General features: G+C 35.7%; 1 protein-coding gene across 1 annotated transcript in view; it reads left to right on the forward strand.

Annotated features, from left to right (window-relative positions):
• The window catches only part of DOCK4 (dedicator of cytokinesis 4), a 204,070-nt gene that overhangs the window by 152,881 nt on the left and 30,839 nt on the right, over positions 1-20,350 (forward strand). The window contains 9 exon segments of the mRNA XM_054399340.1: positions 2,583-2,658; positions 4,217-4,317; positions 4,928-4,986; positions 6,919-7,067; positions 8,583-8,668; positions 13,713-13,739; positions 13,902-13,997; positions 16,294-16,354; positions 19,936-20,029. Coding sequence (XP_054255315.1) covers positions 2,583-2,658; positions 4,217-4,317; positions 4,928-4,986; positions 6,919-7,067; positions 8,583-8,668; positions 13,713-13,739; positions 13,902-13,997; positions 16,294-16,354; positions 19,936-20,029 — 749 coding nt within the window.

A 20,350-nucleotide genomic window follows, 5' to 3' on the forward strand; every position in this document is an offset into this window, starting at 1 on the left:
TTGTCGATTCAGACTAACAGATTGCGGGTTGAAACCAATGGCTTCACCTTTCTATGATCACGCTGAAGTTTTGAGGGTTTTTATCTATAACATAGACATTCTTTCTCTAGAGACCCACATTTTATCAGCTAATCCATATCCTATGTTTGTCTTACTAAATAAATAAATTAAACCTGAGCTATGCTGCCTGTAGCAGGAAATACCTGCATTGTAATTATTCTGTTATCTCAAGAAAATTCTGGGAAAAATACTTTTAAAATGCGTTTAAGATTTCTGCTTTAATCATCTACTCATAAGAATTGAAGCAAGGGTGGCATAGCCAGGACAGCTGACCTGAACTAGCCCAGGGGTTATTCTATACCATAGAACTTCATGCTCAGTATATAAACTTGGAGGAAGTGGCTGAGAGGAGCCAGTCAATGCTGGAGAAGTGGCTGGACGACAGTCAGCAGGTGGTGAGCAATTGCATTGTGCATCACTTGTCTTTCTTGGGGCATTATTTCTCTCTCTTTTAAATCTTCTTTTTTATTACTGTTACAATTATTGTTGCTGTGGTTGTTATTTTGTTTCAGTTATTACCTCAGTTTATACTTCAGCCAAGGAGGTTTAATTTTTTCGATTCTTCTCATACCACTGGGGCTGTGTGGGGGAAGAAGTGAGCAGGGGGCTGCATGGTGCTTAGTTGCCAGCTGGGATTAAACCATGACAGTAATGTAAACTTGGCATTATATTTGAAGTTCTTGAGATCTTCTGGAATTTTTGTCTTGCATATAATTTTTCAGTGATTTGTTACTTTGGACTTAGATTGAAACTTTACATAGTAATAGTTCTGATGAACTGACCTTTTCTATCAGACCATCTTGAAATATGCAAACTAATTCCATTTTGTGAAGCATATGGGCTGTAAATGAAATCATGAACGAACCAAGAATGACAGGACTCTTCTTATCCATGCCTTAATTTGTAGCTTTGTGTGTATTACAGATTCTAAACCTTTCACTTCTTCTTCCATGTTGCAATGGGGAGTGCTGTACATGCACTGTAGTGCCCTGTTGGTGGAAAAGTGGGGCGAACTATGATGAGTGCTGAGATGAGTGCTAAACGTGGAAAACTACCTATAAAACTTACAATATAATTGTTGAGAAAATAATGTGTATTAAAACTACATGTGAGGATCAGAACTATGAATGACAGAAATTTGAGACTTAAGGCAGTGTTTTAAAAACAGTCTTGGACTTGACTGTTACAGGTGTTCAGACATCAAATGAGAAGGTAAAGTTTGGCAGGGACAGTGATTTTAAAAGTAGATAAATGGAAGCAAATACTTGCACTAGTGATAAGATAAATGATACATAGACATTTTGTATTTATAAACTTTAAACCTATGAAAAGTGCCAGAAAAATATAATTTATCTCCTAGCAGGGCTGTTTAACATATAATTCTTCAGTTTTGCGAAGATGAAAAATGTAATAGCCTTAATTTGCTACTATACGTAATAAAACATATTTTGTCTTCAATGCATTGCAAATACACTTTTTTTAAAAAAAGGTACAAAATATGGAAAGGGAAACATAGCATTGTAACAGCATGCAGGTCAAGAACTGCATTTACAGAAGTACTAGATGTATTAATAGTAGATTGATGGTAATTAAATTTCATGTGGAGATAAAACCTTTTTTCTCGAAAAGCTCTTTAAACAGTTGATTGCTGTAAAATACATAACAGCAAAAAGATCATTCCTTGCTTATTTTTCTTTCTCCCCCGTAAGGATCCACTATTGGCTACTTTCAAAACAAATGTAATGGTTTATATGATTTTTTGGTTTGACTAAATAAATTGACAAGACACGAGTGATGCAGAATTGCTGAAATGAGTTATGTAATTAACCAAACTTGGTTTCTGCAATGACCAGGCTGTCACTGACCTCTGGTGACAACCACTGTGAAAGGACTTGGGTAATATATTTTTATATACATTAGATTAGTATAATTTAGGCAGGTGTTAATGTAAGGCAGTGCATAACAGTTTACAACATACAGAACTGAGATCTTTAGAAGCAAGTCTTTCTCCCAGAGCTCATGCAATTTTGCATTGATCTGTTGTCATTAGACTATTAAGTCATATATCTAGATCATAGAGCTGCCAATATTGTGTATTGATAACTCCTAGATATTTTATATTTATACTCTACACACATTTTCAGTACCAAGGAAAACAAATTGCCTAACTGTATATATTCATGTTAGTAGATCAAAGTAAGTGTATATTAAATGTGATATCATCAATATTTGCAGAACAAAATTTATGCTTTGTCTTTTTGATCAGTTATATTCTTCTATACAGGACCTCTGTTTTCAGCACATATTCTTACATCGCATCTATTTTAATTTTTTTTTTCTTAATGTTCATGTTTTCTGTCAATAAGGGCTGTTAGTAGTCAGATATTTGTATATGTTTAAAATGTAGTTTTTAATGTCATCATACATGCTGCATCCATTTCCTCATCAGAAAATTGTCTGAGTATTAAACATGAATTTCCATATAATGAAAGCTACTGTCTTTTTTGTTCTTTTCTTCCCAGTGTGATCATTACTACAGTCTTGTATCTTTCGGATGCCCTTCGTAAAAACTTCTTAAATGAAAACTTTGATTACAAGGTAGAGTAAATGTGTCTAACGTGAGACAGATGCAATTGCTGCTACATCATCGTGTGGCTTGGTTGGTTGTTATTAACCTTAGCTTCTGAGAACTTATGCTAAATTAGCTGTTGCAAGTGCTCAGAGATTAAGTATTTTCTTACATACTGATCTGTCTTAACAGTCAGGAGTGCTGTGGGGCTTTTTAATTTCATATTTTCCAATTGATTATTTCAGCCTCCTTGTTAGATCACTTATTTGTGATTTTTACATAGCTTTATTTTTATTATAGAAAGTAACTGTAAGCTTTGTCTGTTGTTTTTGAGTTATCGTGGGAAATTATTCTATCTTTGAATCATTGCAAGTTTACCAAAAAATACAGTTTTGCAGTTCTGTAATTTCTCTTGAGTAGTTAACATGCTGCATAATTAAAATTAGAGAATTCTGACACTGCATGGTGAATGTGGTTAAAGAGGTTCATACCTCATTTAGTGAGATGTGGCACCTATGGTAAACTGTGAATTACAGAATGATGCTTTTAGGATTTGGACAAGAAGACCTGAGAATGTGTCTGAAAAGACCCATTCCATGGATACCTGAAAGAATATTTTGTCCAACCAAAAGACATTAGTCCAATTGTTTCGTCATAAAAAGTGCAGAATGTCCTTCCTAGGGAACACAATGAGCTTCTGTATACTGACTTCCAGCAGAGTTGTGAATGCTTCTCTGATGATCCAGACTCCTGTTAGAAAGATTGGTGGGAATGCAGATTTATCCACTTGACATAGCTGGACATGAAGAAGCCTATCCTTTATGAAATTCCACCAGCTCAGAGGCAAGAACTGCCTATAGACAAGGCATCTATATTCCTTAAACTTGCTCAGCAGTGTTAATACTACCCTGCAGAACGACAGTGTCTGTCATAGGGCTCCCCCTACACTTTTTCCTTTGTCCTTCCATGGAGCATCTATAATTCAATTATAATAATTAATATTTGAATGTATCTTAGATTTATCTTTCCATTTATTTTTAAACCTTTTAAGTAGAAGATTCAATATCAGATTTATAAAGTACCTGCATAAAACATCAGTATATTTGCAATATGTTAATAAAACCTGGCTTCAGTTTTGTCCAGTGATGCTTAAAGCAAGTGAGATTTGCAAATAATATTATAAAATAGGACAGTCTAGAGAATGACAGTTTTGTTATGTGATAACTTTTGAGGTATCAGAAATTTTAGGGTTTTAGACTTGGAGGCAGAACTTGTAGTCTTCTAGTTAAATATACTGAAAAAATGTTTTCAAATTTAGGAGGTAAGGTTTTCAGATTTGGAGAAATGAAAAAAATATTATCTACCCGTCTGAAACCTTAAGAGATGTTGAATATGTAAAATAGCTGTATTCTTGCAGAACATTTTGGGATTGGTGAAAAGTATACTTGGATGCAAAGACATTTAGTAAAAAACAGTTTGAGTAATTTGTTAGTTGAGACTTAAACACTTGTTTAAGTGGTATGATTGAAAATTTGCATCTTGAGCGTTGAGAAAATGAAATAACCAAATGCTGTATGTTTATTATAGATATGGGATTCCTACTTTTTTCTTGCTGTCATTTTTATAAACCAGTTATGTCTGCAACTGGAGATGTTCACACCTTCCAAGAAGAAAAAAGTTTTAGAAAAGTAAGTACTGCTGTCAACTTCTAGAAAACTGTGGTAGATCAAACACTTAGAACACAGATCAAAATGCAAAACATGGGAGATTGAAAAGATGCCTACCAAGAAGATAATGGTTAACAGTATTTCCACTGACTGGAATGAGAGATTGTTCTGGCTCTTTATATTTAGAGCTGATAGCTGCCTTCAGTGAAGTTCAGATGTTGGGAGCAAATCAGGCATGTTATAGGAGTGCCAACACTCATTTCTAGTTTGTGTACAAGTTGATTCACACTGGTCCAGGTATTTCTGTCAGTCACTGCACTGTTCTCTATGAATTAATCTTACTTCTTCAAGCTAGAGGAAAATAATCTGCTCTCAGAGAGCATAATATTGCTGAAAAGAATACTTTTTGCTTTACAGCTGTGTTATTGATGTATAACATTTGGAAAGAACTGATACATTTGACAATATTTCAAACAAATCACAAAAACTTAGAAGAAATCATCCATTTTAAAGTAGATTTTTATGGACTGCAAAGGAAAGATTTCATTGAGTAGTGTCACAGAATAGCATATGAACTTGATTTTCTTAAATGATCTTTTGCTGTTCTGCTTTATTTTTCAATACATTGCAGATATGGTGACATGCGGGTAACAATGGGATGTGAAATCTTCAGCATGTGGCAGAATTTAGGTGAGTAGTTAAACATATCAGTAGCTCATAAAATGAAAAACAATTATTAATTCTTCACCTATTAAATACACTTGCCCATCACAGAGGATTTGGTAATAATTAAGTTCATATAAAGTCTTCAGTCAAGTTTAGGAAAACCCTAATCATCTGTAGTTCCCTTCTTTATAGCTAAACTCAGCTTTTTGAGCCTTGACACTCTGTCTGTCCTGATCGCTGTTTCTTCAAAGAGAACTGAAAAATACCATCAGAGAGAATTAGAAAAGAAAGTACTTTTGGGACAGAATTATTATGGCTGGAAATATACTCATGTTCAGAATTTCAGTTCTATTGCCAAACAGTTTAAAGAACAGGCATGTATCTTAATTCTGAAGCTCTCCCGAGATGCTAGATCTGCATCAAATCTTCCCCTAAGTCCTAGTTGCACTAAAATGTAAAGGCATAAACAAACCACTGACTGATGTATAAATGACACATTGGACAACACACAAATAAATATATGCTTGAATGTAAACTTGGGAACATTTTTATATTTATAAGCTATAACTGCAAACTGTTTGAAAGTATGAGCCTCAGAGAAATGCAGTTAAATGTTCTTTGGGGAGAAAATAATAGTTCACTTCATTAAAGGGCTCATTAAAGATATGAAGACTATCAGGACTTAGTGAGATACTGTAATTTCAATTCTATAAATCTTTTCACCAGCAAGATTAAAAAAAAAAACCCTGTTTTTTTTCTGTTCAGCCTTTACTAGTAAAAGTAATGTTCAAAGGAATATTTGTTTATTAATAGCTTGTTAATTTTTGTTGTGTTAATTACATTAAGTATTGTTTACTCACTCTAAGTCTTCCCACTGAAAGTCTTCTGTCCAAATTATTTGGATACGTGATGGATATTTCTGAACTGATGTGTCAGGGATCTGCTTGTTCCTTGATACATCCATCTCCTTTCTGCAAGCTATGATAAGACCTTAGTGTGCATCATCTCTCCACCCACGTTGTTTTCTACTGAACAGAAACAAAGGCAAAGAGGAATTATGATCCCTTTCAATAGGAGGGAGTTTTGTGGGGTACAATATGAAGTTCATCTAGCAACGTGTCCAATTATATACTGTAGTCAGGCTATTTCATGTAATTGTTGTTTCTGGCAAAGGGAATTCTGGTTTTCCTTTGCATGAAAACTGACACCAAACAGAACAGCAAGCTGCGATGACTGCCCAGTGGAATATACAGATGCAGGCTGGACGTTGTGATTCATAATCCCCCTGTTCTGAAGATATCAGAAGACTTATTTGTGGAAAACTGAAACTAGATGGTTAATCTTTACTCTATGCCATTTCTAACTTCCCTGACAAGGACTTCATTTTCTGCTAAATAGTATGGTCAACTAATAGATGTTTTAGCACAGATTTTGAAGTGAGTTGTTTTGAGAACAGCTGAGTTCCATCTTCCATTTCCTGCAGTCAAAACACATACTTCCATTTCTCAAGTCACAAAACTAAAGACAGGTAAAAGTCAAAGTACTTTCCTCTTTTTGATGAGCACAGACTATCAGTTAACCATTTTGTAAACACAAGAATATAGATCTTAGAAACCAAACCATTCCTATGAAAAATAAGTGCAAATTCCCAGAGAGTGCTTTGTCTCTTTGTTCTCCTTCTGGAAGACTAACTTGGGTTAAAGATAGCCCACTGTCGCTTCTGAATTCAGTATTGCATAATAAATTCTGATAATTATGTTGGCCTCATATTGTATTTTCTGCATCTTTTCGCTTTTGGGGCTTAAGAAATAGGGCATGCTGGGATGGACATGACATTAAAAAAAATCTATAGAGATTCAGAATGCTATTTTTTAATTCTTCAGATAGTATTTGGATTGCTTGGTAGCTGGCAGGACACCCAATTCACATTCAAATTCATGTTAATTTTAATTTCAGGGGAACACAAGCTTCACTTTATTCCAGCATTGATTGGCCCCTTCTTGGAAGTGACCCTTATCCCTCAGCCTGACCTGAGAAATGTCATGATTCCCATTTTCCATGACATGATGGACTGGGAGCAAAGGCGAAGTGGCAACTTCAAACAGGTACTGCGTGTGAAGCTGTTTGGAAAACAGGGCTGAAATTCGTGCACTTCAGTGCGTGCTGGTCCCAACCATTAGTGATTCAGGGTGGAGAAGGTAGCTACATTACACCTGTTAGAGAATGATTACCAGGGTTTTTCCTTCTTAATCTCTACAGGGGTAGTAAGATTCTCCAATTAATGCTATCTTGTTAGTAATGTAAGATGAGATATAAAAATCTATGGCTGCCAAAGTGAAGAAGAAAACTTAAATTGTCTTCAACTTGACTGATGTTGTGGTGGTTTTTCATCTCTGCTTTGGAGCAGTACAGACTACTGGTTAGATAAGATTCAACTCGCTTCCCTTCCGGCTAATATGAAAAAAAAAAAATCATATGGTCCTTCTGAGGAATGTTCGTCTGTAAGGATCCAAGTATTCTTGCTTCTCAAACACCTTAATGGGCTAGGAAGGAACAACTAAGTGTACCATCTGCTCCTGCAGCTCCCACTCAGTTCTTTCAGACTGCCTTAAACCAACTCTCGGTGCCCTCCTTCCTGCTGCTTCAAATGAACGAAAGCAAAAGTATTTAAATTGCTCCCAGGCAATCACAATGCTTAGGGTGGGAGCTGTATCTGAAACACAAAACAAACAAACAATTAAGAATGGAGGAGTACATGTTATGTAAGTAGGAAAAAATCCACTTGTTCAGCTTCTCAGGCCTTTCAGCTTGGGTTTAAATGTAAATTGTAATATATTTATTCTCTAATAAAATATCTTGACAACAGTTTCTCCCCTGGGTTTGTGATTGCTCTAATGTATTTCTCCTAAAAATTTCTCCTGAAATATTAACACGCAGTGTAGTCTTACTTCTTTCTTTTTTTAATAATCAATACACTTTAAAATATGCATTGAAGGAGTCATTAGCCACCAGATATGTTCTGCAAATGTCTTCCATAGCTAACACATAAATACAGCAAACTGGATTTCTAGCCAAATACACTGGCAGGTAAGGAAGACTGGGAAAGAGCCTGAGTCCCCAAGTGTTCTTGTACAACAGTACAGACATCTGTAAGAAACAAATTATAACGAGTGAGATGCGGGTCAAAAAATATGATATTTTTATTGAAGTCTAAGAAAATGGCTTATGCTTACAGCCCTGCAGTGAGAATTCAGGCAGTTTATTTGGGCTGTGTGCTTTTTGTCTGACTCCATAAATAGATAGCTGCCTTAGCAGCAGCAAATGCTACTCAGCCTGTAGTTTTGAAGTCACGTTGCTCGATTTAAATTAGCTCCCTCCCTCAAAAAGAAAAAAAAAAAAAAAAAAAGGAAAAAGCCCACCAGAAAAAGGAAACCCACAAACCTTGAGAAAAACAGCTTCAAAGAGATGAGGTGACTTATCAGATTTGCATGATTAACCAGTAATTCTAAGATAAGCATTTAGCAAAGTCCTTCACACAGAAACAAATCCTCCCTCAATTTTCTTGAATCTCACTAAAGGAAAAAAGAAAAAGCTGTTTACACCACACTTATATGCTGCAGGTAGAAGCAAAACTGATTGACAAACTGGACAGCCTAATGTCGGAAGGTAAAGGTGATGAAACATACCGAGAGCTCTTCAACAGTATGTGAGTATTATATATCTTCTGCTAATTCCTTGAGTTTGGTTGGTTGTATGAGGTGCTAATGTCAATGTAGAGAAGTAATACTTAAAACAGTTGTGGATATAATTTTTTTTTTTGTTGGGCTGATTTTGGATTTTTTTCTGAAAATCTGAGGAAGAAAACATTTTATGGCACCTGTAAATTCTGGCTGTACTTCGTGCATACAGCTAGAATCAGGCAAGGATAAATCTGTTATATCTCAAAACATTCTTTTTCTCTACCTACTAATTTTAAAATCAGAAAAGCAAGAAATGCTTCATAATTGCATGGGCAAAGCTCAAGTGGAACATTTTGAAAATAAGTCATGAGAATTCAACAAAAAGCTATTTAATAACTTATTTTCTATTGCTAGAAACTTGTACTCATCTGTGTGATGTCACTTGTTGATTTCTGATTTGATGTAAACATTTTTACTTATTCTGGCAAGATTATTCTTGCTATTTTTATTTTATAAATTTCATTGACCTTTTAGTATATTTGAATAAATGACATATCACTGAAATCTTAACAGGAAAAGCTAATAATAATGCTGAAGTTCTTAAGGTTTCTCCATAAGTTATCCTACTGACCAAAATGAATGATTGTCCAGGTACAAAATAACTGAACTCTGTCTCTGTTGTTTTTCAGAACTCAAATTCATTTAAGTGAAAGATTTCACTTATTTCTGAGGTGTTTAGTATATGTATTGTTCCTCTTTGGGATTCCAAACTCTTTATTCTCGTACTATTAAACATATGATCCCTTTCTGTTTATATGGCTTCTTAACCATTGCTATTTATTTAATAGTTTTACCTCTGTTGTCTTTGCTTAAATAACAACATTCAGATCTCAGTGTCTGTGAATAGTAAATATATAATAATCTGTACTTGTACTGATTTTTATAAAAAGAGTTCCTAAACATTTATCATTTACAGAAGCAAAAGTGGATAGGGAGATTAGGCAGAATATTATGGAAATTAATGAATAATGGAAAACAACAATATGCTGAAGCAGAACTTCCTTGTAATTAGTCATGAAATTTTTCATAATCTGAGTAAAGAGAACATAAGGTTAGATGATTTCAATATTTTAGTAATATAGTATTTTCACTTCAAAATTAAGTCTAATGACTTAAAGGAAAAGCTCTGATTATACAATGAAGTCTAAATAGCCTTCTCATGTGCAAAATACATCAGGATGTCTGTCACCAAAATAACTTAAAATTCTATAAGCAAGCATATTTGTATGAAATGTTCTTCATTTTTTAAAATGGTTTTTAGTTAGATTTAAACTAAGGGATGTTAAACAAGATACAGTAAAAAATGATGAGAACCTTTTATAAATCTAAATGCCGAAGACATAGTAATTTAAATTGCAAAATGTCTCACAGCATCAGTGTACTTGTTGTTTCTGTTCTGGTATAACAGAAGGTAAAACTAAACACTTTAGAAAATTTCAGAGTAACTGCTCAAGTTCGCTTCCAGTTCAAGAGAAAATAGTATTTATCATTAGTTTTTTTTTTATCTGAGTTTGATTTCACTCCATACATTAACACCTCTTAATAAGAGAGCTTGCAGAAGATAGAAATCTGAAATGGAGGATGACATAGTGAAGGAATGTGAAGGAATGTGATTAAAAGTAGATGGACCTGAATGCAAGGGGTCAGTTAGTCTGAGCTGTCTGCATGTTCTGGGGTTTTTAGTTGTTGTTGTTGCTCTTTTTTAAAATTTATTCAATGGGTTATTAAACCTTAACAATATTAGAGTGTCTTTAGACAATGCAAGAAAGGAGACTTGTTCAGGCTGAAGTGACAGAGGTGTGTTATGTACCCAAGGACTGTTAAACTAGTTTTGAAGCAAGCAGTGTTTTTGTAGTCTTTAATGAAAGCAAATGCTACAATATTATTTGATCTTTCTGAAGATTCAGCAGGGTTAGTTTTGATAGGTTCAGTTGGGAACCAATGGGATGCACATAGCTACTTTGGATGCAATCTAGTAACTGCAGTGGGCATGACACTTTCAGGTTTTGTTATGTTTTTTGTTTATTTTGGCTGAAAAGGAAAATGAATTTAAATCTCTCAGCTCCCACATTATTTGCTTTTTCTTTCCCTGTGACAATGACTGCATCTTTTCTTTGAACATCATCTGTTTTCAAGGACAAATTTATAAGCATCTCTGGATACATCTAAAATATTACGTGTTTAGAATTCACTTCTTTATAATGGAGTTGTCTTTATCAAATGAAAAAACATAGTGAAAGTGAGGGGAAGATGAAAGCTGTTTGCTTTGAATCAGTGACTTGAATATAACCACTCAGTGATTAGCTCCTGATGTCATTTGAAGAGCTGTAAACAATGGACTAGTGAACATTTTGCTATGATGAAATACTAGGTGTGGTAATTGCTACTCAGTGTAATCATGGTATGAAAGGAGTCCTGATCTACACTTACACTGTAACACAGCAATTGAATTTCTGTGTTAATGAGCACAGGGAAAAGAATAGTTTGAGTTTATTAAACAGTTGGTTGTTAGAACAGAATCCTTGGAAAACAAGGGATATGCTCAAGTAGCTCTTTTGTTCTGAGTTTATGGATGCTGCCAGTTTATTACTTCTATAGTTGTATTCCAGTTTTGCCTAACATATGCCGTTTCAGGTTTGGAGGTTAGGTAACCACATTATTGAAGCACAAAACGTGGGCTGGAGTGCTCCTGACAAAGAGACTTTTCTTTGAAAAAATTGGAGATTACTTTCAAGAAAAGCAGGCATTTAATACTGAGTTCTGCCAGTTTATGGACCATTCCTCTAGCCATGAAGCTATTAAATAAAAAAGTGATGAGTCCTACCTGTCCCATACTGTCTTTGACCCATCTGAGTACATGAGGGAATCTCTGGCTATTGTGAGGTTCCTGGAGGATTTTGTACTCCAAAATAGATATCAAGATGTTTTAAGGCACCTCTAGGTTTAGATTCTTGTAAGTTAGTGGTCTGAACGAGTGTGACTTAGGCATAAAAAAAAATCAACTTACTACATTATTGAGCTAGCCTGAATATGGTTCTACAACTTGCTTTCTTCCCAGGAGGCCTCTGATTCTGTCCGCACTCCACTCTCTCATTCTTGTGAACCCAAGTGAAAAAAACCAAACCAAAACAAATCCCACAATTGTTCACAATGAGCCTAGATATTAGGCTATAGTAGTATGGATAGGTAGAAGGGTTTTCGTTGTTTCCGTGAGCTGTTTATCTCCCATAGTGCTTTGTAGAACATCTTGGCTGTGCTTTGGGATCTATAAGTAATAGGAATTTAAGTGTATCGAGATATACCCATGAGGAAGCTTGAGGGATATATTTGAGCAACTCTTTCATTCTGAGCGCGTGCTCTGTGCACTGTATGAAGATGTATGGTGGAAAGGGGGAGGCGTGCATCAGAATGCAAGTCATAAGATTGTTCAACTGACGACATTAATGTCAGTTTGAATAAGTACTTGAGGGTATCTACACAACCCATTTGTAAAAATTGTATATTTATAATAATATGGCAATGCATTTATAGAGAACATGCATACGTCAAATGCAGATGAAATCCATCTGTTTTAAAAGAGAAGTCAGACTTCAACCATTTTCCTACAATAACTATAGGTAATTATTTTGATGAATTTAGGTTGAAATGTTCCTGTTTAACAGGGCTGAAAGGCAATAGAAAGGAAGAATTCAGTGCGATAATCAGTGCTTAATAATATAACAGACTCTGCTGTTATTTCTTCCTAGACACAAAAGAATTGGTATTGAAAAGAACATAAGGGATTTAAAAGAAAATTAGAGTTAGCCTGTATATTCTATATGGAAGGCAGAGACGTCAGATTTGCGTTTCAGCCTCTTTTGGCTTTGTCGTCTATCTCTGCGAGAAATGACAGGTAGCCCGTCTCTGAATGTGAAGGAAAGAGATCTGATTGCCTCCTAAGACCAAGGGAGTCTAAGATTGATCTAAGGGTGCAGAATGAAGATAAATGTTTCCTCCTTGCTTCCAGCAGAGCACAGCTTCATTTAGGTTGAATTGATTTAGAGAATTGCATGTATGTAAGGAGCTGAACAGAGCTGGAGTATAGCTGGGGCAGTTGGCATGTAGGAGTTATTGGGCACTGTTGTATGTTTGGTGAAATCTGAATGTAGGAGTTTTATGGGACTGAGCATGCTCAGTATGGATGAAGGTCAGTAGAGCTGACAGCTTGCCCACTGCAGACAGAAGGCTTGGAGATTCTATTAACAACTCTGTAAAAAGCTCTAAGTATATGGGTGTGGCAATTTTCAGTCTTCTAGGTTAACTGTACCGGTGTATTTTCAGGGAGACTGCTGAAACTTTTTCATGGATATGCCATACATCTGAGGTCCTGAGCCAAAGCATAAAACAGCTCTGTAAATAAAAATTTCCTTGTTCATTCTCAGAGAGGAAATATGGGAAATTCATGCCCAAACGATCAATATTTGGTAAAACTAAGCAGTGAAAAGCAGAGGCCAGTGGTGGAATAATTACGTAATTATACTGATAGCTCCACTTACACCATTTTGAAATCTTTTCACTTCAATGTGTAATCTGCTTTTACATTACTGTAAGAACTCAAGACAACAGTTTTTAATAAATGATCTTATGATAATTTAAGATACTAGAATTTTACACATGCATGGTAGTATATTCTCAGAAGGAGCTGTTAAGTGAAGAAGAAAACTCATTAAAATACCTTTCCCATTATTAAATTCTATGGGTACTGAAATATTAGAGAGGAGAAAGAATCTTTAAGAAAGTCAAGGTCCCATTGAAAAGATATATTGAATTGATAAATACTCTTTTCTAGGTAGATTATTTTAGCTCAGCATTTTCTGATGCATCAGCATAAAATTCATATATAAAATTTATATAAGAGTTCTGTTAAGTCTTTGGGATATTAATATATTCTGAAAATTAGATATTCAATGTATTTTAACTTGATGCAGCTAATGTAAAAATCATTTGTTTTGTCAATGCTTCCTGGACTAGAATTCCACTTTTTGGTCCTTACCCTAGGTAAGACATTGTTCGCAAATTGTGCTTCTTGGGAGGGTGGTTGTAAGAGGAAATCTATTGAAGATGTTGCTAAGGTATTAAGGTACTGGTGAAAGCAGAGTGGTTGTCATAGTGACAGTTAAAAATAAACGGTGAAATTGTTCTGGCTTCTTCTTCTTTCAGTCTACTGAAGAAAATTGAGCGGGAAACATGGAGGGAAAGTGGTGTTTCTTTAATCGCCACTGTGACTCGCCTCATGGAGAGGTTACTGGACTACAGGTGAGTGATTATCACAAGTTATCAGTAGGGTTGTCATTTGCAAAATATTAGGAGCAAGCATGGTGATGCTGTACAAAGGGTGACTGCACATGGACACATCAACATCTCTGACAGCAGCTGCTTAGTCAACAGCTAAATGAAACAAACATGCTGAAAAATAAACAAGTATCCTTCCCATGTTCTGAAAATCCAGTGGCATGCATGATGCATGAATTTCCTGTCGAGGAATAAAGGAACTTCTGGCAGGAGGTTAGTGACTCAAGTCTGTCTGAAAACACAGAGCTCAATACTAATCACCTGACAGTTGTTTTACACAATATGTAAAATTCTTATTACTATGTCAGTCATGCTTAGTTGTAGTGTCAGCTGGCATAGTAAGTATGTATACAAAGATATGATCTCTAGGTAAGGAGCTCACATCTAACAAAGGAGAGAGAAATGAGAGACTCCTTTCAGGAGTGGGAACGATTTTCTCAGTCAGTTGTGAAGCCCATGTGGAAACTTCGTATTTCATCTTAGTCCTTATTGCCACCAGTTGTAGCACTTTCTAAAGCTGAAGTGTTAGGTTTTTAACCTAATTCCATAGGGACACACGGTGGGACGTAATATTCCATTTGCTATCATCACTGATAGTTTGAAAGGAATGCTATTTCATCAACAGAGACTGAATTAATGTCTAGAAACATGGCAGTGCTATTCCTTTTCAGGGTTTACCTCCAGGGTGTAGTGACCTGGTATCCTGAGCCAACCCTGGGCAGCAGGAAAGGTTAAGCTAAGATTGAAAAAATTCCCTTAGAGTAAATTAAAGCAAACCAATGCCAAACAGCTGATGAGTTTGGTTTATTAGAGACAGGGAAAACTCTCAGTAACAGGCTGAAGCAGAGGGAAAATGGGAAGAAAAAAGAAAGGAAAAGAGAGAGTTATGATGTAAGAGAGAAAGCTCTCACCAACCCTTGGATCCAGCAAGGATTATTACAGGACTAATCCAAGTTCTTGATGATGGATGTACATTCTGGCAGGGTCTTCTGTGGTAGAAGCAACATCTGGAGCCCAGAAGTTGTGGTCCTCTTACACCCTTTTAACAGGGGGAGATGGTCTCTCCATGTCATGAAGAGAGGTGTGCACAAAGGGGTGCTATTGGCCTTTCAGAGGTGCTGCTGCAGGGGTTTTAAAGAGGGAATTCTTTCCTCCACGTAAATTAGCAGTTTTCAATGTCAAGCCATCTGTCCGGCCAGCAGGTCTCTTCCAGAGCTACTAAGGAAGGCCACCACCCTGTCTATTCAGGACCAGGTATTGTCACACCTTGTTTGAGACAGTAAACTCATTAAAAACTATCAGCCCTGCCCTGCCACCTCCATTATTTTGAGACAATACAGGATTGAGCTATCACACAGGGCTCTCAGTCTTTCAGAACAATTGTGTATTTGGGAGGGTCATTTATCTCATGTATACAAGAATGTTTCTTTTAGTGACCAAATGGTGATGTCTGCCTGTTATTTTGTTTTACTCCAAAATGATTATACTGACTGTTTTTTCCTCTGTCATAATCAAACTCCTCAAAGTTCCATTTTGACTTTTGACTGGGGCTCATATCTCTTGCTTCCTCAAACAATAAATTATACGAGTTATAGAAGTGCTGCTAAGGGAAATTTGGTGCATCTTGGAGCATTTCACAGAGGAGATCAGTGCCAATCTTTTTTTCCAGAGGAGAAGCTAATGCTGTGATTCCCTGACCACTTTAGATGTACACTGTCCCTGAAGAAAGCAAACTTATCTCTGCTCATTTCCTCATTCACAGCACACTCTTCCTTGTGCAAACTCAAGTATTCATTCTGCACTGTGGTGATCTGACTGACATGGCCTAAAACTAACCCAGCAAAAGATGCTGCCTAACCTGTCTCCTCTGAGTTTTGTGCAGGCAGCAGTGCAGAACTGGGAATGAGCACCACAGAGCAGGAGAGGAGCAGGACTGGCTCTTCCGGCAGCTATGCTGGCTTCTTTTGCCATGATTTGAACAAAAGTTCCAAAAAACCAAAATGATCTCCAGCTGTCACCAAGCAAATCAGTGACTAGATAAAAAAAAAAAAAAATACTTTCTTGATGGTTGAGGTACTCCATATCCTAGGAGGGGAGGCATGAAATTCCTTAAATGCCTGGGTCAGCTGTTCACCCAAATCTGTTTGGGTTGCGTCATTTCAGTTAGCTTGCCAAGCAAAATATGTCTGCTTTCTGAAATGTCCTTCACTCTGTCAGGATGAACATCGTTCCTTTTAACTTTCATTACTTTTTGTTTTAGGGACTGCATGAAAATGGGTGAAGTGGATGGCAAAAAGATTGGCTGCACTGTTAGCCTTTTGGTTTGTATAATGACTTTCCATTTTTTATTTCAGTTGAGCATTTTCTAATATAGAGATATACGTTTGAGTAGGAGGTACTTTGCTTCATGATGCAGTTTGAGTGGAAATTGACAGAATAATATCACACTTAAGGTCACTAATTTTTTTTGGTTTGTTTTCTGTTTTGTTTTGGTTTTGTTTTTTTATTCAGAGTGAAATTGATAGAGTGGAGAGTTAGTCTTCCTTTGCATTTTATAGTTGGGCTCTGAGACTCTTCCTACTGGATAAATTTCAGAAGTACTTTATAAGTTTAATTGGTTCGAGTTCATAGAAACAACCAAGCATTTCCTCTTTCCCCAAACCCAAACAAAAATTACGCAATTTCTCCTGTCTCTTTTCTTTCCCAATGACTGATGCAAGTTAGTTCTTATGGCATCTAATATGAGATATGTTTGGAGAACTGCAGGCTATCTGTTATATTCCCAATAGATGAGCCAGAAATGCTGCTCAAGACCACCTGTTATTATTACAACACATGAACAGGTCCAGTTCATAGTATGAAAGCTATTTCATTTTTGTGTAAGAAGATGCATTTTGGTTCTAGGCCAGTTTCCACTGGTAAGTTTGTTGACTTCCATTAACCTTGGAAAATTTCTGTGTTCATGGTGAATGTATTTTTAGCCAAGGGGTAAAAAAACAGAATAAGATGACTTGTAGTTCTTGACTTTGACGTCAGTGAAACAATTTGGTATCATTTCTAAGTAGCAGTTAAACATGAGAATAAAGGATTTCTTCAGTAGGAAAATAGTGCTCTCTAAATGGGGATGATGTTTACTGTGTAGCTATAGAACAGCTGGCTTTCTGTCAAAGTATCTGGCATGATCTGAATTCCTTAAAGCACCTGGATTATTTTTATCCTATCACTAAGGAGTGTTAAAGCTTGTGATTATTAGCAAATCATCCAAGATTTGCACAAAAAGAAAGTTCAAATATTTAAAACTCCCAAAGCACTACTATAGTTTTTAATGGGATTTTCAATGACTTGTACAGGCTAAATTGGATTTCAGAGAGATTTTAATACTCTATGCACACCAGCACAATAACTGCTAAATTTTGAAAAGGAAATTTGAATTTATGAAGTAGCACACAAGCTGTAAGACATTTACTTGCCCACATGATGGAAGAACCAGTTGTCATCTCAAAAGATGTTTCATGCAACAAGTAAGTAGAGGAATATACACTGTTAAAAATATTTGAAGTCCAGAGGGGAAAGCAGTATTTCATTTTTCACCACTACTTCAAAGGTATTCTGGCTTCCAAACATAAGAGGAGTGGCTCTTGAAAAAGAGAATTTGTACCTTGTTTCACCATAGTTGTATGCTGTTCCTCCAGAAAATAGAATTGTCCAAGTTAAACAAGTTATCAAATTAACTGGAATTACCCCACATCATGAAAAACATAGAGAGGATATGCACCAGCAGCAATAACTTAAGGAAAGGATAATGTAGGAACTTTTTTCTACTCCACCCCCTGGATCATTTGCAGTAGATTTCACATTAGTAATGCTGATTTAAGAGGTGCTTAGTGGAGTTAGTTCCATGTGCATAAGAATCACCTAACTCCAACTTGAAAGTTTAATTTCTAATAACAGAACTCTGTCATCACAGAGCTGTACAAAACCATTGAAAGTATATTGAATAATTTCTGGTAACTCGCTATGGAGTTTTTCTCAGGCATCTTGTCCTCATTGAGGTTTGCTATTTAATTGATATTTCAGCTTCTACTAATTTAAAATTATATATTCATTTTAGAAAGAGGACATTTTCCTGTAATGCTCTGCACTGGCATATGCCATTTAAGTAGAACATGTTCACATTGCCTGTTTAAATGTCGGTTTCAAGCTGTTTTTTCTTAGGAAAAAAGTCTGTTCATTAGGGAGGTCTACCTTTTACTTCATGTACCCTTTTGAAGACTGTTCCATTTTTTATCTTCAACATGTTTGTTGGAAAATCGTGCAACATCCTTATTAGCATGATGTATTTCCTGAGCTGTGACTGGGTTGACTTGCTGTGGTCTGCTTTACAGAGCAACCAGATGTTGTCAGACCTGAGCTTCAGAGGAGAACCAGTTGATTTGTATAGTTTAGATATGTAACAAGTACTGAACCTGTCAGTGGTTAGGGTTAAGAGCCACAAAGTCTAGTACTGCAGTTCAGTACCTTATTTTGTCTTAATCTTTATGCTTTATTGCTCACAATTCTATATTTTAGATTATGCTTTTTTTCAGATAGATAAATATGAGCATAAAACCAGCTATTTTTTAATTTTCTCTTTTAAAGAGAAGCATCTGTTCCTGATCTACACCTTCTGGGAGGAAAAGAAGTCTTTGAATTATAAAGGCAGATGGTGGCCTAAAGCAGAGATGTCATTACAGAGCTATTGATATATAGTATTTTCTGAAGGCAGTTCAAAAATACATTCGCTATAAAGTTTAGATTTTTATATTTTCGTAATGTTCCTCCCACCTTTTGCTTTGGTAATAACTCAATTTAGGAAACAGTGACGCAGAATAGGAGTACTGTAAAATAGGGGAAAAGTTTTGACCACTAGCTTTGAGTTCAAAATAATAAGAGATTTGAATAATAGAACATAAATTGTTAATTATTAATGAGGACCAGTGATAGATTCTTCTACCCTCTAAATTTTTATTAACAATCAGATTATCCTGAATGATAAGTATGGCTAGCAGGAAGACTCTAGCTGCATGTCCATAGTGAGTATGCCAATGCTCTTGAAGAATGCTGTAGGGTTGTGCTTCTCTCCCTGTAAGTTTTTCATACTTTCAAATAAACGATGGATGTTTTGAGAGTTTTGATATTGAGTTCCATATTTTATCCATGTAACAACAAATAGCAGTTCTATATCTAGAAACCTTTAGTCAGTTCTCAGAATTGTGTCCTGGGTATCACTTTAGGGTCCAACTTCGTGTATTTCAATCATGCAATGCAATATTTATGCATCAGTTACTAGTTTCCAGCACCAGTTAAGGCTGAAGAAATCATATTTTTCATTTAGTATTATGTTGTTTGCAATACTGGATAGTTCTTTATACAGCTACCGAAGACCTTCTGGCATTTTGCTGTGACAGAATGAAGAATAGAAGTATCACACAGTAGATACTTCATTTAAAATATGAATACAAAAGTCAGAGCTCTGTTAGTATTTTAAAATTGAGGTACAGCTTTCAGCAAAGTGTTAAATGGCCTAAGTAAGAATATATGGGTGCATTTTTTTGATGGATTATATTTATATAGAACAGTTTGATTTCAGCTCTATCAGGTTTCTCTGCCCCTGTCTATGAGAATTTAAAAAAGAAGAAAAAAAAACCCAACAAACATTCAGGAGCATGTTGACTTGTCTATTGAAAACTTATTCTGTTTACTATATTTCTTACTGTAGTTCTGTGTAATGACTTTGTACACGTGAAATTTTCAAATGGATGCATGTACTTTTAGAGCCTTATGTTTGGAGTCTTTTGTTTCTTTTCATTATCATTTATTTATTGTCTACTACGTTTCATTACAAAATTCAATTTTATTGCAGAATTTTTACAAGACTGAACTGAACAAGGAAGAGATGTATATTCGCTATATTCATAAGCTCTATGATCTACATCTGAAAGCACAAAATTTCACAGGTAATTGAGTACAAACTAGAAAAAGATATTTAGGACTGGTCTCCATGACTTGCAGTCTTCTGCAAACCTGTAAGCTGTATCCTCAGTGCAGAACATATTGGCTCAGATAATAGCTGAGTTTCTTTGCCTGATGAATCCCTATCTCAAAATATGACTTTTTTTCAGCCACATAACTCTACTATTTACTGTGCCATGTTGAATATGAATGACTACTATTGATACACTCTCAATAAATGTGTGATGTAGTCATTCTTCACCCAAGAAGAATGAAGTTTAGAGGAGTTTTATGAGTCCATTTGGTAGTATCTGAGCCTATATATG

This window comes from Indicator indicator, chromosome 3 (genome assembly GCF_027791375.1).
Source record: "Indicator indicator isolate 239-I01 chromosome 3, UM_Iind_1.1, whole genome shotgun sequence".
Lineage (NCBI taxonomy): Eukaryota > Metazoa > Chordata > Aves > Piciformes > Indicatoridae > Indicator > Indicator indicator.